This window comes from Sinocyclocheilus rhinocerous, unplaced genomic scaffold (assembly GCF_001515625.1).
Source record: "Sinocyclocheilus rhinocerous isolate Xijiao unplaced genomic scaffold, SAMN03320098_v1.1 scaffold1506, whole genome shotgun sequence".
Lineage (NCBI taxonomy): Eukaryota > Metazoa > Chordata > Actinopteri > Cypriniformes > Cyprinidae > Sinocyclocheilus > Sinocyclocheilus rhinocerous.
This window is the reverse complement of record NW_015658506.1, coordinates 5,287-17,417: the sequence shown is the minus strand read 5'-3', so window position 1 is coordinate 17,417 and position 12,131 is coordinate 5,287. Positions and strand designations below refer to the sequence as shown.

At 36.5% G+C, this 12,131-nt stretch overlaps 1 protein-coding gene across 1 annotated transcript in view; it reads left to right on the top strand.

Annotated features, from left to right (window-relative positions):
* Positions 1-10,321, top strand: part of fasn2 (fatty acid synthase 2) — a 25,015-nt gene extending 14,694 nt beyond the window's left edge. The window contains exons 4-7 of the mRNA XM_016530529.1: positions 2,692-2,852; positions 3,067-3,273; positions 4,358-4,539; positions 4,639-10,321. Coding sequence (XP_016386015.1) covers positions 2,692-2,852; positions 3,067-3,273; positions 4,358-4,539; positions 4,639-10,203 — 6,115 coding nt within the window. The 3' untranslated portion in view covers positions 10,204-10,321. The remainder of the gene's footprint in view (positions 1-2,691; positions 2,853-3,066; positions 3,274-4,357; positions 4,540-4,638) is intronic.
* The last annotated feature ends 1,810 nt before the right edge of the window (positions 10,322-12,131 follow it).

The window sequence follows — 12,131 nt, the reverse complement described above, 5'->3', positions numbered from 1 at the left end:
ATATATATATATATATATATATATTATTATTTTTTTTATTTTTTTTTCGGCTCGTTATTTCGGCCGTTTTACCATTTTCGGCCGATAATTTTTGGTGGCCGAAAATTCGGTGCATCCCTACTTTAAACTCATTATTTACATGTAATGCAGCCATTCCCAAACTTTTTGTCACCTGAACCTCTTTCACCTAATGTATTTACTTTAAAGGGGTGGATAACTAGCTATTTTCGAAGGCTTGATTGTGTTTATTGGGGGCACTGTAACACATATTCATGCTTCGTTTTTTTAAAAATTGCATTATTTTTCATATATTTTACCACTGTTTCCGTTCTCCTAAAATCAGTCTGCTGACTTCCTTTTTCTATGAAGCCCCTTCCTCAGAAATGGGCTCAGATTGGTTAGCTGGGCCAGTGTGTTGTGATTGTGTGCTCCCGGGGCAGGGTTTATGTAAATTTTAGGGTTTGTGATATCACAAACCAAGGAAGAAGCTCGTTGTAGTCCCTACCAGCCCAGCCATTTGTTGTAGGCCTTAAAAAGCAAATTCTGTAAAAGAAAATATCTCCCTTTGCATTGAACTTTGCAGATGTTGTTTATGCTCAAACAGGAACATGTTAACCACTGAAGTTAAAAAAGTGAAATCATAGTCAAGGACCCCTTTAAGTACCCCTGAGATTTTAAAATAAATATTTTAATAATTATCACATTCGCATGTTAACAGTTCTCTGACGCTGGTTTATGGTCATATGGCATGCAGGTAAACTCAAAATATAAAATTTTTTAGTAAGTGTTTTAATTTGATTGTTATTTTAAAATTAGTTATTTTAATTTTACATTATTTATGATTTAATTAATTGTTAGCTTTTCATTAAACTCACAAACCCCCAGCAGTTCCTTTACGAACCCCAGTTTGGGAAACCTTGATGTAATATAATGTTTAATACATTTCATGTTGTTAATTACAATGAATGGAATATATTTTCTTACTCTTTGTATTTTTACATCATTATGGTACAAGATTATCCTATTCAAATCAATCTGATAATCGAGTTAGGACAAAAGTAATCTAAAAGTAGTCTGATTACATAGCCTAAAATGTGTAATGTAATGGATTACATTACTGACTACATTAATTACTACATTACTAACATTACATAAATTTTTGTTATGTAATTGAAAATTTCATGTCAACAGCACCTTTAGAAATATATTTACTGAGAAAAATGGTGACATGTTCATGTGAGATCTCTACCGCTCTGTGTATATATATATATATATATATATATATATATATATATATATATATATATATTATATGTTTTTAAGCGCTATTATAACTAATATAAGGTAAAAATTTAAGTTGTTTCGATATATATTAATTATAAAGTACTATTATAACAAGATTTAATTATTCTAATATATTTATTATATTTAATTTATTGTCATCTCACACATGGATCTGCATTCAAATGTTTTTTTATTTAATTTTATTTTTGCAATAGGACGTTTTCTATAAAATTTCGTAATACATTATCATATGTATTATTATTCAGCATCAAACAAACAATATAATTTTTATTCTCAGTGATTAGGGTTAGAGTGATTAAAGATTAAAGACAAAATGAAAATTTAGAAAAATGATTGCACAGCCACCAGTTATCGTCCGTTTCCATAGTGACTCGTCAATCCATCGTTCTGTTGAGAATGTCTTGTGTGTTAACCGTGAACATATTCTGAGTCGACTGAACTTACTCCCGGATGCGTTTTTGGAACCAGCATACCTCTAGTAAGCAAGGTTTGGGTTAATCAACTGAGAGTTCAGGATATATTTGACGGTAAGTTAACCTTGCTTCCTGGAATACACCCCTGGTGTACATGGCCAATAGTAAATAATTGTCTCATCTCTTTCAAACACAGGAACAATTTAATATCACAAAAGTTCAATACATCAGTCCATATAACACAATGCTCTGGTGTGGTCTAGAAGTCTTTGAACGTAGTGCAGAATGTGGACTGTTATGACTGTGAATCTTTGGGTAGGCAGCGAATCGATTAGATTCACGATTCAGAGGTTTTCGATTCAATTCAAGAAACATTTTTGCTAATTCAGAATGATTCAATTCGAGACGATTCACAATTAAATTTGGTGCGATTCGATTAATGATTTGATTCTGCTTTCTTCAAGTGCATTCACAGGATTATTTAAATGCTTCCGCTAAATTCTTTAAATGTTTAGTCAGGGTGCAAATTACACGGCAGCCTTTATGGAGTCGGAGAGTGAGAGAAAAACACTTTTGTCTGTTGTTAGATCTTAGTTCCTAATGATGTTATGGCATGACACATGGCATATGTAGAAATGTATGTAAGCCAAGATTTAAAAGTATTATTTCGTTTTATCTATTTTCTAGCATAGTGTGAATGTATAGGGTAACATTTTATATCACACGTTTGCATGATGTAAGCTTCTTTCAATTAAAATGCTACAGTATTAAATGTTTCCTTCCTATCAGCGATGATAATGATTCTGAAAAAAAAATGCGCCCTTTGTCTACTGATTTCTATAATAATGAACATAACTTTTGTGCACCTGACTAACAGATAAACCTTACGCTCTTATTTCAAAGTTGTTGTTAATGTTGTGGCAATTTTAACAGCTTCCTTTGCAATAATCCCATTACCTTTTATTCTGTGTAGCTTGAACGAGTTTGACCACAAGTTCTTCGGCATCACTAAAGCTGAAACAATCACCATGGACCCTCAGCACAAACTTTTGTTGCAGTGCACCTACAGGGCCCTAGAGGATGCTGGGATACCAATGGAAAACGCCAGTGGAATGCGAACAGGAGTATTTTTGGGTAACATTCAAGCTAAATATAATATAAATAAAAAAGTAACTTTTGATGTCTTTTCATCCCAGTGAAAAAGTATATGCACTTGCTGCATGGGAAGTACCTTCCGAGCAACCTCTGGTTAAAATGAGTTGTTAGGTAGCACATAGATTTTTTCCATGATTCCCCAGTTCACAAGAGGGATCTAAGCTAACATGTTTTTTGTTTGCTTGTTTTTCAGGCCTAATGAACAGAGACTTTGAGCTGGCAAGTGTGAGGATCAATCCAAAACACATAGACCACACCAATGCCACTGGTGCCGCTATGAGCATAGCTGCCAACCGCATCTCATACATCTTCAACTTCACTGGCCCCTCACTGTCCATTGACTGTGCCTGCTCCTCATCCCTCGTCGCCCTTCACTTAGCTTGTCAAGCCATAAAACAAGGTAGTCTTCAAAAATATGCATGCAAACCCTGTGGATCAACATATTTGCACATTTTAAAAGAAGATTGTCGATATACAGGTGCATCTCAATAAATTAGAATGTCGTGGAAAAGTTCATTTATTTCAGTAATTCAACTCAAATTGTGAAACTCGTGTATTAAGAATTTATTTAATACACGAGTTTCACAATTTGAGTTGAATTACTAACTTTTCCACGACATTCTAATTTATTGACATGCACCTGTACTGTATATTGCATGTGTACTAATATACTCTACTGTGCTAAAGAATATGGATGGAATGATTCACTCAACTCACGATGCGATATTATTCACAATACTGATTTTAACAATACGATTTTCTCACAAATTTTTTTTAACAAAATGAGATTTAAGACCAATTATAAATTTTAAAAGTTCTTCTTTTATTCTGGTCTGCTTAGACAAAATGCTGAACATTTCTTTATGTAATTTAAATATGTCAAATAACAAAACTAAATAGAATTTTTTTAAACAAACCCTAAATCAAATAAATAAATAACAAATAAATAAAAGAAAATATGTTAATATAAATAAAAACATAATATATATATAACCTAAGGCTTTGCCGGTGCTCTTTCCATTAAAAAAAGAGGCAACACCTGTATTTTAATTACAATACATGCAGCGTACATGCAACATACATGCAGCATGAGCAGTTTTTAATCTAAATTAGATTGTATAATTCCTTTGTATTTGTGTTTCCTTGGTTACCGCTGTAAACAAAGCAACCCTGTGCTTATGACACATACATCATACAGAGGCAAAAAGTCTAAACTTTTCTAAAGACAGTCAGTTCCCCTCAGAGATACATTCATATAAACTCCTACCCCCAATTGCATTGCAATTCATTTAACATCTCAACCAATTTGAATCTTCACATATTTGTATAGATTTTCAGCCAGCTTACGGTGCATCGTTACATCCCTACTAAAGACATTAGATGTTTCATGTATGTTTTGCTTTTGAATTAATCAAACCAATTATTAGCCATTAGGTTGCCCCCACCCCCTTAAGTTTTGTGTTTATTTGTACTCCACTCAACAGGAGATTGTGATATGGCCTTGTGTGGTGGTGTGACCTGTATATTGGAGCCGACCCTTTTTGTAACTCTCTCTAAGGCAAAAATGATCTCCTCTGATGGAACGAGTAAGCCGTTCAGCAGCAAAGCAAACGGATATGGCAGAGGAGAAGGATGCGGGGTCATTCTATTAAAACCTCTGAAAAAAGTAAATAAAAAGATTGTCTCATATAAACATGGCTCTGTGACAGCAATGTACCTAATGATAAACTAATGCAAGAAACATATGTTGTTTGGATTTTGACAGGCTCTTGAAGACCATGATCATATTTGGGGTATCGTCAGCAAAACTGCAGTAAATCAAGATGGCCACAGCGTTAGTCCAATCACCAAACCATCCATGGTACAGCAGGAGGAGCTGCTTAGAAAAATCTACTCAACAGAGACTGACCTGACTAGTGTCCAGTACATTGAGGCTCATGGGACTGGGACTCCAGTTGGAGATCCAATAGAAGCAGGTAGCATCTCAAAGGTCATTGCCAAAGCAAGACCTCAAAAGTCAGGACCACTCATTCTTGGTTCTGTTAAAAGCAATATTGGACACACAGAATCTGCTGCAGGTGTTGCAGGGCTCATAAAGGTTCTTTTGATGATGCAGCACGAAACCATTGTGCCATCATTGTTCCACTCCATGGAAAACTCCAGCATAGACTTTGAATCTCTCAATATGAAAATCCCCACCACAGCAGAAAAATGGATCAGTGACTGCAGAGGAAAGAGGTCAGCAGGAATCAATAATTTTGGGTTTGGTGGAACAAATGCACATGCACTTGTCAGACAATATGTGCAATCAAAAAAGCCAAAAGCTCAGCTGATAAGCAAATCCCATCGGTATTTTGTGGTCTCTGCAGCCTCAGAAATATCCATGAAAAATATTATTGAAGATACTGCAGAACAGATCAGCGCAGGGAAAATATTGGATCTACAGGCTTTACTGTACACATCCGCATGTAGAAGAAGTCACTTGAAACACAAATACAGAAGAGTATTTCAAACATCATCATTAGCAGATCTGCAAGAGAAACTTTCTGTTTCTGTAGAGAGAAAAATTGTACTGTCAAGGACAGATTCCAAGCTAGTTTTTGTGTTTTGTGGCAATGGTGTTACATATCAGGGTATGTGCAAGCAGCTCCTTAAACAAGAGCCAGTTTTCAGAGAGGAAATCGTGAAGATTGAAACTCTGTTACGAAGCTATAGAAGTTTAAATCTGATAGAGATGCTTGAAAGTGAGTATGAGAAAAGTGCAGATCTGTCTGATCCAAAGATTGTCCAGCCTCTTCTGTTTGGTATTCAGGTTGCTGTTGTTAAACTTCTGAAACACTGGGGAATCAGTCCTGATGCTGTTTTGGGGCACTCTATTGGAGAGGTTGCTGCAGCTCATTGTTCTGGTTTACTGTCACTTGAAGATGCAGTGAAAGTCATCCACTATCGCAGTTCTTTGCAATGCACTGTGACAGGAGGGAAGATGTTGGTAATCAGTAATATGGCTGTTTCTGAAGTCTTGAAAATTCTTGAAAAATCTCATTCAGGAAAGGTTTGTCTGGCTGCTTATAATAGCCCTCAGTCTTGTACCCTCTCAGGAGATGCAGATGACATTGACAGATTGCATCAGAATTTGAGCAACTCAGCCAGTGGAAAAGATTTGTTCCTTCGCATTTTAGATGTACCTGCAGCATACCACAGTCACAAGATGGATCCCATTTTATCCAAAGTGAAAGAGAGTATAGGCTCATTGCAGGCACATAATTTGGAGACAGAATTGTTTTCAACAGTGACAGGTGTTAGTTTGTGTTCCTCAGATTTCATTACTGGTGAATACTGGGCAAAGAATGTCAGAGAACCAGTTGAATTTGAACAAGCTGTAAAGTCTGCAGCTAAAAACAAAAGGAGTGTGATATTTGTTGAAATTGGTCCAAAAAGATCTTTGCAGAGGTACATCACTGAGACTCTGGGAAAGGACTTCACTGTGATTCCCTCAGTGCAGCCTGATAAAGAGCACGAGACAATGCTTGCAGCCGTTTCCAAACTGTTTGAACTTGGGGTCAAAGTGGACTGGGAAATGTTCTACAAAGGTTTTGAGACCGAACCAATTCCCTACCCACGATACCATTTTGATGACGTGAAGAGTGATATCTTTGCTTTAAATTTGCAGTTGATCAGTCCCACTGGCAACCATCCAGTAGCTACACAAACGGGTACAGACAGTTCATTGTTCAGCTGTGATTTATCATCTGAATCAGTGGCTTTCCTGCAGGAACACAAACACAGTGGTGTTTCTATCATTCCTGGGGCGTTTTATGCAGAGTTGGGTTTAGCAACTTATATGGAATATGCAAAACCTAAGGTTCCACTAAGTTCCCTGCAGCTCAGCGTAACATTCCAGAATCCATTCGTTTTCACCCAGAAGGCCCCAGAAATAAACATACAGCTGGATCGTTCAGACCATTTGGCTGATAACACATGTAACTTCAAAATACAGTCTACTTCTGCAGTCTATGCATTTGGCACAGTAGAAGCAAAACCAGGTAGGACGCCTGAAGAACAGTTCATTTCATTAGACTGTATTTCCAAAAGATGCACATTCCACATGACTACTGAAGAACTCTACAAACTTCTAAGTCAGGCAGGATTTGAGTATGGGTCTGTCTTCAGAAATAATGCAGATGTTTATTGTGGGGAAGAATTTAGAGAGGCTATGTCTGTTGTGAAGGTCTCAAAGGAATTACTGCCTCAGTTACATGACTATCACCTTCACCCTGTGGTTTTGGATTACGTCATGCAACTTGTTCTTGCAACTATAGGGGGTGTATCAACAAGACCCCAATATCCTGCGCAAATAGGCAGCCTGACCGTATTTGAACCATTGCAAGAGGAGATGGTTGTATATCTGAGAGCAGTAAATGTTGGAGAAGATGATTTTGACGTGTGTGGCTGCTTAGCTAACAAACAGGGTAGGGTGTTAGTTGAACTGAAGCATGTGAAGATCATAATGCTAGGAAGTCGTCCCCAAGTAGTCAAGGAGTACTTCTTCCACAACAATTTCAGTGTCATCTCTGAAGTTGCCAAGTTTGATACACAGATTAAGGCATTGGTATTTTCTGACCAGGTAGGAATTTCTAAAGCTTTGCAACAGTACTTGGACCCAACATCTAGATATGTGCCTTCTTCAAAAGGTAACATACTGTTAGAAGATGGAGTTGAACTCCTTTTGTCAAAACTGAAAATTTCAAATGTAAAGAAATACTTCCAGGAAATTTTGTTCATGTGGGGTGATGCATACCAAACCTCCCTCGAATCAGAGAAGGTCTTAGACAGTATGGTGGGGTGTTGTGAGATTTTCCGAAAGCTTGTCCGATATCTTAAAGCACTTGATTTCCCAGGTGTTATCAGAGTAATAACCTATAGGTCATCTGAGACCTTAGTGGACCACATAAACCCAGGGTTTGTTCTGTCAGGCATGACAAGAGCATGTGCAGCTGAGTTGCCAGAACTTTCCTTCCAGCTGATTGACATGGGATCTGTGTCTTTTGAAGACATCAATGCTTTTGTTCAGGTCCTCAGATCATACCCCTGTAACAAATACCCAGAGCTAGTAGTGAAAGAGGGCAAAATTCTCAAACCCGAAATCACCCACACACATTTGCCAACCATAGCAATCTCTTCAAGAAACCTTCACATGTTTGAAGAAGAAGTCTTCATCTTGCAAACATCTGACCCATATAAAATGACAAATGTGTCAGCGGCTCAAATGGATAAATCCATTGAACCGATTAAAGATAAACATATTGAGCTTCATCTCAGTAAAATCGGTGTTCATTCATCAGATTACTTTCCAGTCAGCATTCCTGACCTGAATTATGGTCAGACATTGTATTGGAACAAGCACACAAATGAAAACCATAAGCTCTTAGCCCTTGATTTCAGTGGCACTGTCACAGCTGTAGGTAAGGATGTCAGGAAATTTAAAGTTGGTGATCACATTGTGTCTTGTTACCCTGTGGTTGCCACTTCTAAAGTAGTTCTCCCAGCAGCTGTTTGCTACAAAGCAAAAAGTCTTTCATTCCTGAACAAAATCCCTTGTGTCTCTTACATGGTACTGGCTTGGCAGATCTTGCATGAGGCTTTGCCCGAAGCTAAACAGCAATGGAAACTGGGTATTTTCTCCACCGTTCCTGACTCAGCTTTGATGAATGTGTTAATTGCTATTGCAAACAGATCAGGATGGAATGTCAGAGTTAGCACACAGGCTGATCAGCTGTCTTGTGATTTTCGTGAGGTTGTGGGAGCTGTTCTTCTACCTCCTTATAATGTAGAAACCGCAGAAAGAGCTAGCAGTGTTAGAGGCATCAAAGACATTGTTCTTGTCTATGACAACAAGACAGAATTTCCATTCAATACTACAACATTCCGAGGTACTAATGAGGAAGCCCGCTTCCATGCCCTCCTCATGTCCCAGATAATGCAAAAAGGGTCTCTGCAAACGCAAATGCCACACATCTACCGCTGGCTGAAATCCATGCATTTGGACAGAAAGTCCTTGTCTTTTGACACAACAGCTGCTCAAAGAGTAAAATCTCAAGACACTGGTCTTCTGTCTGTAAAAGAATCCCAATCATACTTCAGATGCCACATCCTACCCATTATCATTCTGAACAGTAAAGCCAAGAACCAGCTGTCTGACATTCCAGTGGTGCCCAGACACAGTCTATTCAAGGCAAATTCAGTCTACATTGTCACAGGTGGTCTAACAGGGTTGGGCTTTGAGACAGTAAAGTTCATTGCTCAGAAAGGAGGAGGAAACATTGTCATTCTGTCTAGGAGCAACCCAAACCCTCTGATGCAACAAGAGATAAGTCAGGTCAGTTCCCATTATGGTTCTGTCATTAAGTCTCTGCCGTGTGATGTTTCTATATCTAAGCAAGTGGACCAGACAATCGATAATATTGGAAAACTATTTCCATCCTGTCCCATCAAAGGGATATTCCACAGTGCAGTTGTCCTGCACGATGGGCTGATTGAACATCTTGACAAAACTCTTTTTGAGAAAGTCATGAGGCCAAAAGTGAATGGAGTGATTAACCTTCACCGTGCTACCTTACAGTGTAATCTGGATTACTTTGTGTGCTATTCCTCCATCGCTGCCTTCATTGGCAATGCCTCACAAACTAATTACGCTGCGGCTAATACATTCTTGGACACCTTCTGTCAGTATCGCAGAAACATTGGGCTTTCTGGACAGTCCATTAATTGGGGAGCTTTGAATCTTGGTCTTTTGTTGAACAAAGTCAATGTCCAAAAATTTCTGGAGGCAAGGGGAATCATGCTTTTGGAGATTCCAGAAATCCATGAAAGTCTTGAGCAGTGCCTCTTGATCAACAAACCTCAACAGGTTGTATGCAAATTCAATTTTAAAAACAACTGGAATAACGTTCTCAGTCAGAACAAAACACTGAATGTACGCTTGTTCAAAATAGCACAGGAAGCTATTAGTAAAGCTGGAGTAAATTTCACTAAACCTGAACAACCCAAGAAATCATCCTCACCACATGATTATCTGAGGTTCATGATTACTGAAACGACTGGTATTGAGATGGATGAGCTGAATGATGATGTTCAACTTTTCAATTTAGGCATTGACTCAATGTTAGCCATGACTCTGCAGAATCTTATCTATAATGAAAGAGGTGTGAATGTCCCTCTAGTGACTTTGTTGGATCCAAATAGCACACTGGCAACTCTCATTAAACTCCTTGAGGAACACTGTGTAGATGGATATCAGAGTGAAGATGAGAGATATTCCACATACTTATGATTTGTAATTTGTATTTCTCTAACGCAGTCTTGTTGTAACCTCAAAACAAGGACTTTCTTGGAAATTTGTGACAGTGATGAGAAATGGGGTACAGTTAGTAATATGGTACTCAATTAAACAATGCAATTTACTCAGGTTCATCTAGATTAAAAAGGTGGACTTAACATAACTTAATTAAATGGACTTAACATTTTAATTATTGAATTGATCCAAATAATAGTATTAGTAAGATTTACAGTAATTTCAAAATACATTATGTTTTGTATGCTGAATGATGTTTAAAATACTGTCTACAATGACAATTGTAAAGATATGTTAATGGATAATTTAGTGCCTGTACTTCATGTATAGATTGAGACTTTCTGTAGTAAGTACTAGTATCATGATATTTTACAAAGAAAATGTTGATTCAGCAGCGCAAAATTAGATATTAATATGATATGATCATTTATCAGTAAAACTACAATAAAAGTAGTAATTAAGTATTAAACAGTAAAGTACTGTTGTGATTGTGACTGTAATAGTATATGATGTGTGTGCATATATACAGCAACCTTGTTAACCATGGCAAATATCGAAAATAAAGAAATGTAATGTTAGAAAGTCATCTCTTTTTATTTACATTTTCATTACGCAGCTTAGTTCTAGGGCCAGTTCTTCATAAGTGGATCACTACATTATCTTACTGTTGACAGTTTGACATGATTCGGGATTCTTAGGTTCTTTGAAGCTCATTCTGGAGTTTTTGTCAAAGCAATGGGTCTGTAAGCTCAAACCCACTCAGGAGCAGTTTATTTCATGTAAACAGGATTAGATTGCCTCTTTTAAGGCCTGGTTTTACAGACAGGGCTTAGATTAAGCCAGGATTAGGCCTTAGTTCAGTTAGGACGTTTAAGTAACTTTTATAAATGTTTCTTATAAAAAAAAAAGGGGAAAAAAAGCATTACCCTTACGCAAAGAAAATATATTTCCTAATATATGAATGATAAATATATTAAATGATATAACAGTATATTATAAAATATACAGAATAATATATTGTGTAAATATTACAGTATAGTGAATAATACATAAGGAATTGCCGCTTTCATATAGTAAAAAATATGCGACAATATATTTGCTTATATATATCACAATGTAATTTTATATTCAGTTACACTTTATAATATATACTGTAGATGTACATGTTATAAGATATTGTACTGCATGTGTAAAAATAGAATGAACATATATTTACTCATGCAGTATATACACATATGTAACCTTACATTTAAAGATCATTTACAATCTACGCTTCAAATTTTTAAATATAGCTAGTTTGCAATAGCATAAGCACACCTGCTCATACTAAAGCAATTAGTGAACAGACTATCACTGTGCTGAAAAGTGCACAGCCATTACTTTTTATATAAAGTAATATAAAGTCTTAAAGGTATTCGACCAGTCGTCATCCTTACCACAGGCTCTACTCTTCAGCACAACGGTAATCCTACAAACTTACACACACCAGAAACTTTCAAATTTCAAAATATTACAACATTAAACACTAACAGATCTCCCCCTATAATAATATTGAGCAAAAACACATAATATAACACTTAATTTTAACATTTTTACTCTCCTTTCACAGTCAGAAGCAAAGCATACTGGGATCAAGAAACCTGGTGTATTCGTGTGTATATACATTCACATTTATGTGGGAACATGAATGTGCAATATATACTCAAAGGATCAAACATTATGAATATTAGATGAATTTTTGTCTTCATTTCTTAATATATTTGTATGTCTAAATATATACCCATACATGGTCAATGCATATATTGCAGTATATTGAAAAAAATAAAAACTAGTTTCCCATATATGGAAATGTGTTGTGTAATATATTGCAGTATATTTTGCAATATAGTAACATATATTTTTGTTCC